Genomic DNA, 17,939 nt, shown 5'->3' with positions numbered 1-17,939 from the left:
AATGGTAAAACCTCGTCTCTACTAAAAATATAAAAATTAGCCAGGTGTGGTGGCAGGCGCCTATAGTCCCAGCTACTTGGCAGGCTGAGGCACAAGAATTGCTTGAACCTGGGAGGAGGAGGCTGCAGTGAGCCATGATTGCACTACTACACTCCAGCCTGGGTAACAAAGCAAGATGGTCTCAAAAAATAAAAATAAAAAAATAAAAATAAAAGAAAACAAGAGAAAGGTGGGGAGGAACATGGCCTTCCATTATCTCATACACTTTGCTGATATGTTTCAGAGTTCCAACAAGGAAGAAATGAAGTGAGATTAATTTCATGGAAGTTTTTTTTTTTTTTAATTTTTAGGCCCAGAAAACTAGTTTAAAATAACCATATGAACAAAGAGGGATTAAAGAAAAAGTAGTCATGAATAGCAGAATATTATTTAGATAAACAATAAACATAAAAAATAAAATTAATATAGATCTTCTAAAAAAATGATGGCTTGTTGAGAAATGACCAGAAAAGCTCAGATGTGACCTTGTATAATGAAAATGAAAGTAGAAACACATTTTTAAAATTTATTAGAAATAAAGTCAGGATTTATTTTTAAAAGACGTCTCTTTAGAAGGAGAAAGCTAACCAAAAACAAGGTATCATAAAGGTAGAGAGGCATTTAGTTAAAGAAGTTTGAATTTTGCAAAATCAATGAGCTAATCATAGGTCCTAGGAAGAATCAACCAATTGGGATGACGAAAAATCAGAAAGAAAAAGTGGCAACAGTGTTTTGGGTGCTGGGAGAAATGTTAGGGAAAGTCTAGTCCAATATCCTCACGTTCACTTGAGAAAATAGAGTCACAGAGGGTAAAGCAATTGCTCAGGGTGACAGTGTGGGGAATAGTAGCAAGAAGGAAACGGAACATGGGGCAGCAGCCACGTTTTCTGTTCTACCATTTCATTCAAGTGTCGCCATGTTTTAAAAATTCTAAGAAAATATTAGAATTAGAAAGGAAAAAAGAAAGAAAACTTGGAGGTTATGGAAAGCAATGCTTGATCTACAGAAAAATATGTGGGCAATAGATCATAGAGTTAACTACACTTGTGAAAAGATGGCATTACTGGAGAACAAATAGCACATCATTACTAAGAGCCAAAGTTTTGTCCAACTTTAATTTTATGCAAGTATGATGGAGTTGACACCTATCAGAAATGAGCAAGTTCTGAGCTAACAACCAGCAAGACTTTAGCATATTTTATCCTTCTCCGATGACACTGACAAACATTATCTTGACCACAAAATTGTTAAGTGGACTTGTGATGTACTGGAGGCTCAGATCTAAGAGAATTATTATCAGATCAACAACAGTCCAGGAAACCTAACAGCTGGGGTTTGAAGGAGTGACTTCCGCCCTGTGCAATGAAGATAAAGGATATCTTTGTTATTTTTACAGAAAATACTAAATTGGGTGGGAGCCCAGTAAGCATTTTTGAGGACAAGATACTTTTAATTATTTTTAAGACAGAGTTTCATTCTTGTTGTCCAGGCTAGAGTGCAGTGGCACAGTCTCGGCTCACTGCAACCTCTACCTCCTAGGTTCAAGTGTGCACCACCACACCCGGCTAATTTTTGTATTTTTAGTAGAGACAGGGTTTCACCATGTTGGCCAGGTTGATCACGAACTACTGACCTCAGGTGATCCGCCTGCCTCAGCCTCCCAAAGTACTGGGAGTACAGGCATGAGCCAGTATGCCTAGCCTAAAAGTGATATTGGTTGATTGGAGGAAACAGAAGGAAACAAGGAGAAAGATGTTTTCAAAGGCCAGGTTTAGGCTAGTACACAGACAAGAAAAACTGCAAAAATATGAAACTGAAGAATGACAGGCTGTGGGCATATACTACAGACTAAAATCTAGAGGTTCATACAGTGAATATGCCTAAATCAGGAAGAAAGGGCAAAATTAAAAAAGATGGAGCAAAGAAATAGGAAACAGTTGGATTTGAAAGGTAGTATTTCTTTAGATTCGATTCAACACTTCTTGAACCTCATTTAGAGGTCCAACTCAGTCATGGGCTTGAAAAATATTTAATGAGCAGAGAAATTAGGTTTATGATGAATGATGAAGGAAATGAAGACTTCTCAAGTCCACAGACTGTAAGGTAAATAGGTAACTGAACAAAGCCTTAATGTTTATGAAGAATGCACTAGAGAAGGCAACTAGCAGTTTTCCATCTCCTCTGACAATAGCACATGAGGAAACAGGTTTAGATTACAAAATAATAGGTCTAGGTTAAAAATACATTTTTACATTGATGGCAGTGAATAAACCAGAAATAAATATTAAAATGTTGCTTCCTGGAAAGCATCAGGGAAAATGACCCTTCTCTGCCTAGGACGGCTGACTTATCTTTCTTGAAACTGGGGCTTTGGAGTAGATTAAGAGCTGGCAAACTTTTTCTCTAAAAGGCCAGACAGTAAATAGTTTAAACTCTGTGGGTTATAAGGTCTCTGTAACAGCCAATCAACACCACAATGGAGTGTGAAAGCAGTCACAGACAATAAGTAAGCAATAAGTATGGCTGTGTTCCAATAAAACTTTATTTACAAAAACAGGCTGTAGGTGGGATTTGGTCCATGGACTGCAGGTTACTGACACCTAGGTAAAATGAGTCTCTGAATGCTGAAAGTGGAAAGGTAGTGTTGGAAGCAACATTGTCTTTATTCAGGTCCTAGTTCTTCTTTGAGCACTGTTGTAATTTATGCTTCCCCCCAAAGCAAACCTTGAGGTGAAGACTTAGGTGTAAGTAATTCATTTGGGAGGTGAGCCCAGGAAGCATGTGGGGTAGTGGGGATGAGACAGGGAAGGGAGGAAAGCCCAGAAAGGAAGTATTAATGAGTGTGTTACTGTTATGAGCAAGTGGAGCGCCACCTTTCTGAGGGATGAGGAAGCTATGAAGTTTATCTACAAACTCTTGTTTCTTATTGTTTGAGGGTCCTCAACAATTCTGGCTCACCCTGCTTAGACCAATCATGATTCCCAAGCCATAGAGCACCCTCAGGCAGAGAGACATAGGAAGCCAAGAGCTTGTATGGAGACTATCTGCAGGTGACCTCTGGGGCAGGCTGAGGAATATGGGTGGGACACTGACAATGTCTTCTGCAAGCACTACCTGAATCTTTTTCTGTTCACACACTTCTGGGAAGGGAAGATTCCTAAATGGGATCACTTACATCTTCAAAGAAGGTCCTTGTTTGCAGCACTATTTCCTTGAAGTAGAAGCTCACGTCTCGGTCTGTGAGCAGCCCCAGGATTTTTTTTAGAGCCTTCAAGCTTTCACAGACAACTTCAGTGCGAGCCAGGTGATACAGGCCTCTGATGATAGATTCTAGCATTAACTGCTTATGTTTCTTCACCTATTTTGAAATAAGACCTCTTAATCTTGAAAACTGTTCTATGCATATCACACAAGTGGACTGAAATTTTGTCAGTCATGTACTTCATGTACTTTAACCCAAGAACTACCACTTCGGCAATGTATTTGGATTTCCAGTTAATTTTTATGTAACTACTAGGTGTGGGTAAGTTAATCATTATTTCAAAACTTGACTTAAGTGAACCATTTCCCCTTAGAACGTCTTTTACCTTGTGAGGAGCCCCGGACGCTGTGTTGCCGAGCCCTCGGATGGCCATTTGCCTCAGAGTGGCATTGGAGTCCCAAGCACTTTGATCCATCAAGATTAGCACATCCCGCAGACTGCCATGCTTCCAAAGGATTGGCTCCTTCATGAGCTGAAATCAAGACACTCCTCCCCTTTAGTTAAGAGAATGGTCCCCCTTCAGGAGAGTGCCAAAGACATCAAAACTACAATTAAAGAGAGGACCTCACTACTTGTGGAGCAGAGGGGGAAGCCATCTGGTAAACCAGCAAGCCTAGCTGAAGCTGAGCTCTAGATGTGAGCAGCGCATGGGTCAAGCTCACATGGCGATGTGAACTAAGTTACCTGCATAAGAAATGTGCCTAGTTTCAGTGGAAAAACAGGGCACGGGAAACAGGGATGACTGATGGTGTTCCTCCTCTGGATTGGTTGGGATAGTCTTTATGCCAGAATGTGAAGGGTCAGTGCTACACTGCTTTGTTTTGTCCCTTACAGATCATTGTCCCCCTTTCTCTGCCTTCTGCAAACCAGAGGGCAGGAGGTGAGTGAGGTGGTTTCTTTTTCCTCCTTCACCCCCTGCTGAAGTACCATATTTCTGGCAGTAGCTGGTCTCTCCTCTATTAAAGCCCCGCACTTTGAAGTCTCTCTTCCCTGGTTCCAGAGCTCACTGGGCTACAGACCCTGAGAGAAATACCCCAAGGTGACCCAGTGAGTGTGCTCTGAGGGCTGCTCTCCCTTGCCTCAGAGAAGAAAGCTGTGCCGGTTATCCGGTAGTTCTCCGAGGAGGAGGTGAGGGATGAGAGCAGCTGTCCCATGATGTCCAGTATGACTCCATGTTGCCACACTGCCATGCTCCTAGAAAATGCACATTTTAGCAAAGACTTATTTTTCTAAACAATGGAGGAAATCTTAGTTTATTTGTTCATCAGGCAAGTAATCTGTCTAAAAAGGAATGCTTGGCCGGGCACGGTGGTTCATGCCTGTAATCCTAGCACTATGGAAGGCTGAGGGGGGCGGATTCCCTGAGCTCAGGAGTTCGAGACCAGCCTGGGCAACACAGTAAAATCCCATCTCCATTAAAATACAAAAAATTAGCCAGGAGTGGCAGTGTGCACCTGTAGTCCCAGCTACTTGGGATGCTGAAGCAGGAGAATGGCATGAACCCAGGAGGTGGAGGTTGTAGTGAGCCAAGCCACTGCATTCCAGCCTGGGTGTGGAGTGAGACTGCTCCATCTCCAAGAAAAAGGGAATACTTATGAAAGCCACCGAGGCTTAAACTTTAAAATGGCCTATCCAAGTGTCCAATTTAAATGTAGTTTCTCTGAACAATGTCATCAAAAAGTGGCCTAAGGACATAAATAGACAATTCTCAAAAGACGATATAAATGGCCAACAAGCACATGGAAAAATGCTCAACATCAGTAATGTTCAGAGAAATGCAAATCAAAACCACAATGCGATACCACTTCCCTCCTCCAAGAATGGCCGTTAAAAAAAAAAATAGATGTTGGCATGAATGACGTGAAAAGAGAACACTTTTTCACCGTTGGTGGGAATGGAAACTAGTACCGTGGAAAACAGTGTAGATCTTAAAGAACTAGAAGTAGATCTACCATTTGATCCAGCAATCCCACTACCAGGTATCTACCCAGAGGAAAAGAAGTCATTATATGAAAAGGATACTTGCACATGTATGTTTTCAGCAGCACAATTTGCAATTGCAAAAATATGGAACCAACCCAAATGCCCATTTCAACAAATAGATAAAGAAAATGTGATACATATATATATATATATACACACACACACACACCATGGAATACTGCTCAGCCATAAAATGGAATGAAATAATGGCATTCACAGCAACCTGGATGGAATTGGAGACTATTATTCTATGTGAAGTAACTCAGGAATGGAAAATAAAACATCATGTGTTCTCACTCACATGTGAGAGATAAGCCGTGAGGATGCAAAGGCATAAGCATAATACATTGGACTTTGGGGACTTGGGGGAAGGGTAGGAGTGGGGTGAGGGATAAAAGAGTATACACTGGGTACAGCGTACACTGCTCAGGTGATGGGTACACTCAAATCTCAGAAATCGTCACTAAAGAACTTATTCACATAACCAAATACCACCCGTTCCCCAAAAACCTATTGAAATAAAAAAATAAAAAAAATTTTTTCAAGCCGATAAAAAAATGTTCAACAGAATTCTAGGTATGTGAATACTAAACATTTATTTTTTTCAAAAAAAAATGTAGTTTGTCTAAAGATGTTCACTTGAATCATGTTTCTCGCGGGGAGTGGTGGGTGTGGGGCTGATCTTACCATCTCTTCCCACTCCCTTTGTTTTCTTCCCTGTTTGTCCTACTTCAACTAAGCGAATCAATCATGCTCAGCAAGTTTGCCTGTACTGCATCGTTTTTTTTGTTTTCTCCTTTTTATCTGGTTCTGGAAAATCTGCACATTACCTGGCCAGTGAACATACGCCTATGTGATGGGTACTAGGACTGCTGAGTAGAGTCCATAAGTTGTCCCCCTCATCAGATTCCTTTGCAAGGCCTTCTCTCATGGCTTGGGCTTGCAAGCATCTCAGAGTGGCAGTTGAAAGCCTAAAGGAGACAGCATAACAAAATTAAGTCAATCTTTATAGGGAATTGCACATTCCCAAATTTACTCTTCCCACTCTTCACAATGCTTTCCCACCCCTGGACTAGGGGATGTTGTATAAGGGAAAAACAGGCAGCCCTATGCTCACAATTTAGCCTTGGGATCCATGGGGACATGCAGATGATGTGGGTCAGTAAGTAATGCCACAAAATCTTGTCAACACTACCCCATAAGAAAAAATAAGCCCTAAGAATAAAAAGTAAATAGTACCATATTTCACTGATTCTAAAACAGCATCTCTGAAATCAGGACGCATAGATGTGTGTTACAATTGTTCTTGGCCATATAGTACTTGTGATGTAATTGCTGTTGTCTGTGCATTCACATGTGCTGCCTGGCTTTGGTGTAGCTCTTTATACTATCATCATTTTAGTAAAGTTACATGTATTATTGGAATGATTACTTTTAATGGCAAAAATGGCAATTACTTTTGCACCAACCAAACACATGTGTTGAGTCTAAATGCCATTTAAAGTGTCTTTAAAATCTTGCCCTATAATTATACATTACAATGAAAAGTTATACAAACGGCAGGGAAGCAGAATGATGTGATATAAAATGAAAATTTATACCTCATAATTCTAAAAGATTTCTTTTGATAAGTACAGAATAAATATTTTAAAGTTGAAGAAAGCATCGATTCACGGCTTACTTTGGAGTCCTTTTCTATGTTCTCAATGGTATGCAATTTTTCAATTGCTGAAGTCTTAACATTTATGACCTATGGTATTTATTTTAATTTTTCTTCTTTCCCTGGTGGCCTTGAAGATCACAAGATTCCAGCCTTTCTAGAAAGTTCTCAATGACAGAAACCAAAGATCATACGGTAGTTACTCTAGGAAAGAAAGCATAGCCCCTTATTCCTTAAGTGACTATTCTGTGCAGCTACACTGGATACTGGCTCAAGAACTATTGTGTCATGGCTTAGGGACAGTGGAGACTTGTTTCTTCACGGACAACGGATGCCATGCCAGAAAGTGCAGACCCTGACTTCCGCAGCGCCTCTCCTGTAGTCTGGGATTAGGGCAGCTATGGAAGGTGCTTCCCGATTGTCCGTTTACCTGCAGGGGTCTGGGATCTGCTGCTGTTCTCCCTGCTGCATCACACGCCGCCTGAGGCTCTGCGGAGAAGTGGGCATCTTCTGGCCTAGTGTGCAGCTAACCAGCTTCAGGAGGAGAGTGAATAGCTCTGGATATGAGCGCGTGATAGAGGTGCCCATTGAGATCACTTCATACATAGCACAGGCCACCTGAAGGGGGACAGGGCCTCTTGGTTAGGCAGTCTCACTTCCTCCAAGGTCATCTTCTCTCTGAGCTGATTTTCAACTTTGTTTTCTCTATGAATGATTACTTTCTAAGTTGGCCATGTTTATAGTAAAAACGCATAGAAAAGGGAGGGTTTATTTGCCTGGAAATTTCTCAACTCAGGGACTGCCATATTAGCCCTGTGACTGCCAGGGGGCACTAGCCATGTAAAATAAAATATTTTCAGCATTGGGGTTTTCCAACAAAAAAGGGTGCTTTGGATATCTTAAAGACTAATCTGGAAATATAGGTACATAGATTTTTTGGGGAGGGGGTTGATGAGAAATTTGCTTCTAAAAATGATCAGCCACAGACAAAAGTACAGCCATAATTGTCCAACATAAACTGGAGTAAAGTTAGGGTATGAGAGAAGGAGGTGATGTCATTAATGCGATAGTACTAAGCTCCAGGTGGGGATAGATCATAGAGGATGGCACAGTCTCAGGCAAGTGATGGGTTCAGTTTGTCCAACTCACTGAAATTGCCTCAACCCGGGCGATGTCATCTTCTAACTCAGTCTCCAGTTTATCTATTAAGGCTCGCAAGAGTTTCCCACTGGAGGCTGGCTTTTCAGCCAGCGCCTTCCACAATGTCCTTGTGTCCCTAAGGTGGCAAAGCAGGAAATTGGTAGATAAGGCACAACCCCTCTGGCTGTAAGCTTTTCCATCTGACTCACTCTAAAATCACATTATGACTAATCACAATTTCAAGGGCAGATGGACAGGTTGCCATGCCTGGGGATAATGAAGATGTTTTACATAACAATTCAGCAGTCTAGCCTTGGGTTGCTGAGGTTTGCTAAAGTCCGCTAAGATGGAAATCTCTTGTGTAGGTGCATTCTAGGCCACCAGAAAGAAGAGAATATTCACTTTTTAATATTCCCTTATTCCTATGGCATATTGTTAAAAATATTATTATACAATACATATACATATCATATATATGAAAAGCACTTGGAAAAACATTACTTGTGATTCAAATACCAGTTGTTAAATTGTTACTCAGATGAGCTACTTTCAACCTTTGTTTGCTGTCTTGCTCTCAAACCATAAATCCCTCCCCAGTGCCTTTCAGAGTGGCCTTCCCTAGGAGAAGCAATCAGTTCAGTAAGGATCTACCTGTCGAAGGGCAGAGGCTTCTGTAAAAGGTTGACAACAACTGTGTCCATGTGAAAGCTGGCTATTTGGGAGACAGCTTCTAGAGTGAACTGAAAACTTTCCTCTTTTTGTCTAAGGACTGGCATGTGATGGTAAATTGTGCTCAAGATCTCCAACAGCTAAAAAGAAAAAAGGCAAGTCAAACATTAGGTTGCCATTTTCCCTCTATGTGAATGACTCAGAACAGGTACCTGTTGTGGGTGGGCAGTTGATGAATTATAAATAATGTTAAAAATAATAATTGATTTCACACATGGCCTATTTTTCACTCAGGAGGATTATTTGTGAATTAGGTATTTGTCCCTAATTCAATTTAGGAAACATTTTGTGAAAGGGTATATTATGACAGGTACTGTGTTCTGCATTGTCGGAATTTACCAAAGATGAAAAAGATGTATTCCTTTTGCAGAAGGAGTCTGTCACCCAATAAAGAATATCGATCACAGACCTAAAGGCCTGTAGTCAAGGCAGTCAATGGCAAATTGTACACATGAGGTGCATATGACCGACAGGGGAATCCAGGAGGAACTGAGTTGTAATGGAGGGCCATTTTTTTTGGGTCTTGAAGTACTGTAGCAATTTCAAAAGGCAAGGTGGAGAAAGATGGTGGGGAAGGGCATCCTTGTCAGAAAGAAGAATACAGATAAAGATGTAGTTAAAAGACACAAAAATAGGTAGAGCACAAAAGATTTTTAGGGTATGCAACTACTCTGTATGATCTTTTACAGGTGGATACATGTCATTATACATTTTTCAAACCTATAGGCTGTGCAACACCAGGCATAAACCCCAACCCTAAAGTCCATGGAACTGTGGACTTTGGGTGATAATGATGTGTCAGTGTAGGCTTACCAATCGTAACAAATCTACTCTGGTGGGAGATATTGATAGTCGGGAGGCTGTGCATATGTGCGGGGAGTGGGAAGATGGGAACTGTGCTTAATTTTGCTGTGAACCTAAAACTGGTATAAAAATATATTTTTAAAAAATCATGAGAACGTGGGCATAAGAAAATGCTGAGGTTTCTAGTATAGGAGAATGGTACAGGTTGGAGTGCAGAGAGAACGAGAGTAAGAAAAGGAAGATGACTTGATAGAAAAGATGAAGCCAGATCTCAGAGCATTGAATGCCACCTTTATGAATTTGGATGTTAATCTGTGGGCAGTAAGGAATGATATTATACATTTGGATTTTTGACATGGACAAAGGCATGTATCTATGCTAAAGAAACTTTGCTTCTATCAGACATCTCTCTTATTTTGGATTGACATTTAAGTTAGACATTTATGTTAAATATATTTTCTCTGAATTATAATTCCTTAGTTATAAATAGCCCTTATTTATGATTACCACAGATCCCAGGTCAATGATGCTTGGAGAAAATTTCAGTCCCTATTGTAAGCCTTTACCTAGTGTGTGAACAACTCTTTATGCTAAACACACAAATATATGGGTATTCCATATTCTCAACTTTGGCTGTCCCATGTCTAGCCCAGTACCTACCACATAGTACATGCTCAATAAATGTTTTTAAAAAGACATACTGAAAAGTAACGAGCACAGAGGTAATTTCCAATGCCCTTAACACAAAAGCTGTGCTTTGGAGAGTATTTACATTGAGGGTAATTGGCTGGACTATGGGGACAAGAACTTCTTTCTCTTATTCCCTTTGAGTTGCTTTCATTTAGTTAAAGATTTCTTTCTTTCCTTTTTTTTTTTTTTTTTTTTTTTGATACAGGGTCTTGCTCTGTTGCCCAGGCTGGAGTGCAATGGCACAATTTCAGCTCACTGCAATCTCCACCTCCCAAATTCAAGTGATTGTCCTACCTTGGCCTCTTGAGTAGCTGGGATTACAGGTGCCTGCCACCACGCCTGGCTAATTTTTGTGTTTTTAGTAGAGACAAGGTTTCTCCATTCTGCCCAGGCTGGTCTCAAACTCCTGTCCTCAAGTGATCCACCTGCCTTGGTCCCCCAAAGTGCTGGGATTATAGGTGTGAGCCACCGTGCTCAGTCGATTTTTTTCCTTCGTATAAATGTTTGAATAACTTGTATTATATTTTTGACTTCAGTAGAGAGAATAGAGGCATCTCCATTTGGAGCTCTTAACCAAGCTTCCTGAATTTAAATCCTATTCACTCTGCTTAACTTTCCAGGTTCGGAAGAAAAATTGAGGATTTTCCCCAGTCCAGTGTCAGCCTTACTTGCTGGACAATAAACACTATGGGGTGTGGGAGAAAAGCCTGAAGAGTAGCAGCGAAATTAGGAATTCCCACCCTTGGTGGTTGTCTGAAAGGCATCCACATGGTCACTCTTATCCTTACAGCTCTAATAACCCAGTTTTCCATCATCCAAATGGCCTTGGTTCAGAGCTGCTTCCTGTAGCCAGAGTGAGACAGTTTGAAAAGTTTTTATGTTAAAAGACAAGACAGGCAATTGAGACGGCCTCAATGTGAGTCTTGTTGATAAATACGCAACATGGGTCTCTAACGAGGCCTCTTGAGGCTATGCAAGCCTTTGCATGCTGCCTATCAGAGGACAGAGGTGGTTGCCGACTTGGCATTTCAGAAGTGTTAGAATTCTGCTGGGTTGTAAACTGGCTGTCAGTTCACCTGATCTTCCAGAGCAGCTCCCTGCTCCTTCAGGACAGCGATCATCCATATGCCACAGGCCTTTGTGCATGTGTGATTGAGGCTCTCCAGACCATCCAGCGTTTCCTCCAGGAACATCAGAATTTCTTCATTTGGAATGAATTTACTGACAATCTGAAAATGTGCCCAGAAAGATTCATATAATCAATCACCTCATTTTATATCTAGATACCTACAGCATGCTGTTACGGTTTGTTTTCAGATATTAGAAATCACTGAACTTTTCAACAGTTTTGATTGTGGCCACAGAAACTAGAGAAAATACTAGAACAGACCAGAGACATGACCTTTTATTACTAAGCAAACTTTCCATGGAGTTGCCTTTTTTATCATTTCATATTTATTGAATCCTAATCCTGCTAAGGCAATTTCCTCTCCAAGCCTAAAGTCATAGCATACTGCATAAAGAAAAATAATGCAGAATGTTTATATAATAATATATAAACCATAAAGTACTTTTATATACATTCATATATCATAGAAACATGTCTTGAATTTGCCACAGAATACCTAAGCCTTGAGAATTCAAGAAAATCTATCAATATGTGCTAAGTGCCATGCAGAATACTCAGGTGGTGGAGAGTGTACATATAGAGTATGGATTATTATGAGCCTTATTTCTTGCTCTTCCATATTTCAATATTAAGAACAGTCCATAAAAAGGTCAATAAAATGGAAAAACTTTGCAATTGTGATCTCTAGGTACAAGAACTATATAGAATGTTTGGTTGATAGCAGTCTGTGAATTTGAGTGTGTATGTTTGTGTGTGTGCATTAATGAAAAAGGGGTGGGAAGGCAGGTGAAAACTTGGTGTTGGAGTGAGTTCCAAGATCATTATTTGGGGCTTTAACTAAGCAAGATGGTAATGATTATGAGTTTGTAGTCATGAGAACATTCCTATTTACAATGGTCTTCCCCCCTGCATTAAATGGCCAGATGAAGTTGAGAAGATAGGAACTCCTTTTTTTGAATATTCGCACATCCAAGCCATTTGCTGAGTTGTTATGGTTCCAAGATCAAAGGACTATGCCACTCCCACCATTCTCTGAAACTCCAAATGCTTACCTATTGTCCAAGCTTCATGGTTAGCTGTTTTGTCTCACACTGGAATGGACGTTGATTCAGGAGGAAAGGAAGGAAGGGAACTCATGTTTTTGAGCACCTATTATGTGTCAGGCACCTTTTAAGGCATTTGACATGTGTTCCCTTCCTGTCCCCTAAAAGGTTTCTCTGTCATTTGCTGATCAATTACTCGTGTTTCTGCTACAGCAACTTCCTTGGTCCTAACTACCTCATTTGATAGCTGGATTCTTTCAGTTTCTTCCAAACTGACTTCCCTAATTTTGCTCTTAACAGTCTGCATTCAAGTCTCCACATAGCTGCCAGAGTAACCCTTCAGAAATGTAAGTCTGGTTGTGTTTTTCCGGTTAGCCTCTAAGAGGCATTTGCACACTTGGAATGCGAGCCCCATCCTCAAGATATTTCACTTCTCTTTGTTAAGTATATTGTCATAATGTACTGATTTTGCTGGATCCTTTACTGCCACTTGGGGAAAATTGGCATAACACCAATACAAATCTGTAATGTCTACATTATGAATGATGTCATCTTACATGAGGGCCCCTTTTACATTTCAAAATTGGCATAATTGTGTGTAGTGGCCTGACTCTTCTCAGAACCCTCCTTTGGATTTTGATTTCAAATGGAGCAAAAAACAAGGTCCTTAAAGAGGCCCAGAAGGCCCCTGTGTCAGCCACTGGTTACCTCTTAGATCTTATTACTCCCTCTTTCTACACTTCAAGGACTTTACACTTGCTGTTTTCCCTCTGCCTGGAATTCTCTTTTCCAGATATTTCCATGATTATCTCTTTCAGAGTGTTCTCCAGAGGATCACATCTTACCTATTCTCTATACCCTTTCTTAACTTCATTTTTCTCAGTTATCATTATCTGGTATTATATTTATTTTTTGGATTTTTTTTTTTTACTAAGATGCAAGCTCAGTGAAACAGGGATTGTATTTTCTGCTTTCTTAGTCTATCTCTATCCAGGATAGAGCTTTGCATATGCTGGGTTCTCAGGAGAAGGGAGGTAAGTGAATGCATGACTGAATGAGTGACTGAATTGATCAGCCAGTCCTCAGAACAACTTCGAGAGTAAAGCCGTGGTCTTTTGTTTTTGTTTCTTGAGGATGAGGAGACTGAGCTTCAATCAATGCATATGGAGTATATCTGATTAACTCCAAAGCCCTTGTTCCTTCCACTCTAACCCCATAGCATCCCACATCCTGGGCAAGGACACTTGGTCTACAGTTTCCCACTGTATGAAATGATCAGTAACAGGTGTTGACTAGCCAGGTGTACTCTAAATTAAAAAAAATCACAGGACCAAGGGTCCTTCATTCAGCTTCAATATCTATCTTCCTTTGCAGCGGTGAGTATATAGCTTACTCATGTGGAATTCAACACAGAATCTTCTTTACATCCCATGGCCACTCTTCCATATTTATTACCTTAGCTATTTTAGAAGAAATCTTGATCTGGACCTGCTCATCATCACTTTCCAGTCCTTCCTGCAAACGCTGCAGTCTTTCCACTTCCAGCTGAATGCCTAAAATCAACAAATGGAGAAATATATAAGCCTTCAAAGACCTGATAGGGGTTGAAGAGGCTAGCTATATTTTGAAGTGACACTAAATTATCCACTGTCTGATGAGAAGGTGAACTAACACATACTGAGTCATTTCTACATCCTGGACACCATGCAAATACTCTGCATACAACGATCTCATTTATTACTCATGAATGTTATCTGAGGTAGACTCTCCTGCTCTCTTCTTGGTTTTGCAGATGAGAAAGCTGGGGCAGAGATGTGTGAAGGCATTGCCCAAGGCATGCAGTGAGTAAAAACAGGAGAGTATGAATTTGAACCCTTGTCAGTCTGACACAAATGCCCAGGCTCCAGCTATTCTGCTATACTGCCACCTCTTTTGAATTTCCATTCTTCAGTGAGCTCCCTCACTGGGGAAACTGAGAGGGAACTATTATAATGAGAAGTTTCCATCAGCAACTGTGTAAGTGATTGTTGATATCAATTTATAAATGCAGACCTAAACAATTCAGATTTTCTGTTCATTATTTGAATGTATAGTAATCATGGAAACTAATGCACAAACCATTCTGTGGAAGGCAGCCTAGCCCAGTGGGATACATGTGGGCTCTGAAGTCAGATACACCTGAGTGCAAAGCCCAGCTACTCTACTCTAAGTGGTCCAAGTAACTGAAAACTTATTTTCAGATCCCCTTTCCCAAAACTAAGTGAGAAACATCCATGAGTATTGATGGACATTTAATTTAGCGTCACACTTGTTACTTGTGTCTAGTAGGTGTTTTAGTAATATATGTTCTTTCTCTCTACCATGCTTATTTGGTCCATTAGGGAAATGTCAACGTAAATTATGAAGCATGGGAGTTATATTAACAAAGGGTGTTTGAGGACCTGAATTTTTCGTATTTTAGGAAAATGAAGTGGGCTAAAGGAAAAATAGAATCCAAATTCCTTTCTTCCCATGAGTTCCCTACTGGCATATTTCTATTATTACTGAAATGGGTTTTTAATTTTTATTTGTTGAGACAGTCTCCCAGGCTGGAGTGCATGGGCATGATCTTGGGTCACTACAACAACTGCCTTACAGGTTCAAGTGATTTTCCTGCCTCAGGCTCCTGAGCAGCTGGGATTACAGATGTCCACCACTACTGCCTGCTAATTTTTTGTATTTTTAGTAGAGATGGGGTTTCACCATGTTGGCCAGGCTGGTCTCTAACTCCTGAAATCAAGTGACCCGTACGCTTTGGCCTCCCAAAATGCTGGGATTACAGGTGTGACTCACCATGCCCGGCCTGGAATGGTTCTTTAGTTCTCACTTCCTTAATTCTACTTTTTTCCTGACTTGGTAAAAACATATATCCTTAATCAATTATCTTCCCATATCCCAGAAGGCTTTCATACCTATTTTGACTCTGCTGAAGAGTTTTTTTTTTTTTTTTCTTTTGACTGACTACCTCTCTCCCCATAGCCAAATCCTACCTTTTGGCTTTAACACACTTATAAAACATGAATATTGGAGCTGTAATATCTCTGTGTCCCTAGCATCAGAACAGTGCCTGACACATGGAAAGGCACTCAATAAATATATTGAGTACCTGAAAAATGATGTGTGGAACATAGACAGGCATGAGGTGGCAGTAAGTCTAGACTGTTTCTGGCTGTTTCTGCTCGGCAGAGCTGCGCACACACAATGCAGGGCTGCCTTGGTGAAATACAGGCTGAATTAACCTGGATAGGGAGCCCTAATTGTTGGTTTCAGCCTGAGACTGAGGTTTAAAAATTCCTAATCTTTTGTGGTATTGACAGTTATTCACATGACAGTTCCTCCTGCTCTGAAAATTTCCACAAAGTTCTATCTCTTAGAGAGCTTTGAAAGGCACTTAGTACCACAATAATAGTGCAATTTTCTCCTGAAGAAAACCATGTGATAGAGGAAGCATTGCTAATATGCCCAATTGCTTCGTGATTTAAATTGGAGACTCTCAAAACATTTTTCCTACTTTAATGGATCTTTATAATGCTTCAGTGTTATTATCTCTATTTTAAAAAACAGGAAAACAGAATCACTGAGGAAAGAAATGCTTGTTTCAGATCTAGGAGAGAGACACATTTTGTGATATAATTAAGGTATTAAAACAGAAATGGCTGAACTGGAGAAGGAAGGAGAAACAAGAGATATAGGAAGGGGAGAAGAGAGAAGAAAAGGAGAAAAATGAGGAAAGGGGAGGGGGAGGAAGGAGAGAGACATAGGTGCATAAGGAGGAAAGCTGAGAATAAAAGAAGACGGGTATCTTTTCTTCATTTGTGGGTTCCCCACTTTTCCCTCACCTCTGATATGGAACAGACCAATAGCTGAGCTAGCAGCCGCCTGACGGATGGTAGGCAGGGTGTCACAGGAGTGAGGAGCCAGGAGTCCAAGCAGTGAACCAATTTGAAAGTTTTCTGGTGCCTGCAGGATGAAGGAGGCGCCCTACTGTGATGGGGTAGCTTGGTCATACCCCTGGATATTCCCAACACTGGATCTCACGTCTCTTATTTTCTCTCTGCAGGTCCTTACAATGAAATTTCGTCTTGCACTTTTCCCTAAAATATGCCTATTTTTAAAGGGCAGTGGAAAAGTAAGGATGCACGTAAAGACAACCCAATAGCCCAGTTTGTGAGTGCGAGCCGCACCTGACGTTAGCTCTCTCTCCAATGGTGCTCTGAATAGCACTTCACTCTGAGATGCAAGATCCATATGCAGGAGTTTTGGATTCCAGAGGTCTCAGAGATCCCTGCTGTTCGCGAGCAATGAAGTCTATTTATTCTAGGGGATTACTTACCTCAACATCATTTGTCAGCACTTTTGCAGTGATCTGGAAGGCTCTTTCTCTTTCCCACTCTTTTGGTGAAACAACCCACATTCGGAGAAGCTGTTGGTCAAAGAATAGGTGTTCTTTCCTTAATATTCTTTATATTCATCTAGTCTTACCTTCTCTCTTTCTGTCTCTGCCTCTTCTGTAACAGGACGCTCACCTCCCCACAGACACTTTTTAAGTAGACTGGCTGTATGAGGGGTGTGGGTGGGTCCAGTTGGATGTCTTCATGTGAGGAAAATGCAGTCGAGTTTGGAATGGACACTGAAGAACAGATTAGGGAGAATGAGAATCTGTTTGAGTGGAGGCCCTACTCACATTAAACATTTCTTGACAGCCCTCTTCATCTGTGTTACCCCACATCATGGTCTTCAGGAGTTTTCCTAGGGCATCCATGGATCGTTCATAGAGGAACTGAAATCAAATACGTGTGTGTGAGTCTCAGGCTGGGGTGAGAGAGTAAGGTCCCGCTGCAGATTTCATTCTACTTAGGCCTCACTAGTGCATACTTGAATGTGCTCCTTGTCCTTGTCTGTCTGGCCTTCACTTTTCAGATTTTCCAGAGATGGAAGGGGCAGCAGGCTCCGAATATTCTCTTCAAGAATATTAAGATGGTCAAGTAGTGAGAGCTGAGGTTTCAGTTTACTGAAATGAGAACCACGTGGAAGAAAGGGTATTACGATGACCAGCAGAACATACCCAGCAGAATTCCCAAGAACTGCCGATCACATCTGTCCATGTGACAAACGTGTCACATTTTCTGACATGTTGGGATGTTGAGAGAGATGGCGACAGGAGTAGGGACAGATGGAAACATAGAATCGGGCTGCATTGGTGAGCACAGTCAATATGCCTCCACTCTTTTGATTAGAGCGATGAACAAATCATCACTCACTTTGTGACCCATAACACTTTATTATATGATCTGTGACAGCATTACCTACTTCTTTTCTCCATCTTGTGAGTGTGTCCATGTGAGAGACAGAGAGAGGGAGAGAGAGAGAAAATGACAGACATATATATATATATATATATATATATATATATATATATAT

At 40.8% G+C, this 17,939-nt stretch overlaps 1 protein-coding gene across 1 annotated transcript in view; it reads right to left on the bottom strand.

The window, feature by feature from the left end:
• Window positions 1-17,939, bottom strand: part of MROH2B (maestro heat like repeat family member 2B) — a 70,262-nt gene that overhangs the window by 3,402 nt on the left and 48,921 nt on the right. The window contains exons 25-37 of the mRNA XM_032278866.1: window positions 17,394-17,529; window positions 17,203-17,298; window positions 16,852-16,941; window positions 16,358-16,478; window positions 13,935-14,032; window positions 11,384-11,536; window positions 8,736-8,893; window positions 8,094-8,220; window positions 7,375-7,562; window positions 6,115-6,255; window positions 4,381-4,495; window positions 3,627-3,773; window positions 3,215-3,397 (exon numbers count right to left, since the gene is read on the bottom strand). Coding sequence (XP_032134757.1) covers window positions 3,215-3,397; window positions 3,627-3,773; window positions 4,381-4,495; window positions 6,115-6,255; window positions 7,375-7,562; window positions 8,094-8,220; window positions 8,736-8,893; window positions 11,384-11,536; window positions 13,935-14,032; window positions 16,358-16,478; window positions 16,852-16,941; window positions 17,203-17,298; window positions 17,394-17,529 — 1,753 coding nt within the window. The remainder of the gene's footprint in view (window positions 1-3,214; window positions 3,398-3,626; window positions 3,774-4,380; window positions 4,496-6,114; window positions 6,256-7,374; window positions 7,563-8,093; window positions 8,221-8,735; window positions 8,894-11,383; window positions 11,537-13,934; window positions 14,033-16,357; window positions 16,479-16,851; window positions 16,942-17,202; window positions 17,299-17,393; window positions 17,530-17,939) is intronic.

Source organism: Sapajus apella, unplaced genomic scaffold (assembly GCF_009761245.1).
Source record: "Sapajus apella isolate SASKATOON/1434 unplaced genomic scaffold, GSC_monkey_1.0 scaffold11, whole genome shotgun sequence".
Lineage (NCBI taxonomy): Eukaryota > Metazoa > Chordata > Mammalia > Primates > Cebidae > Sapajus > Sapajus apella.
The sequence above is the reverse complement of the archived record's forward strand: the minus strand, read 5'-3'. Positions and strand labels throughout refer to the sequence as shown.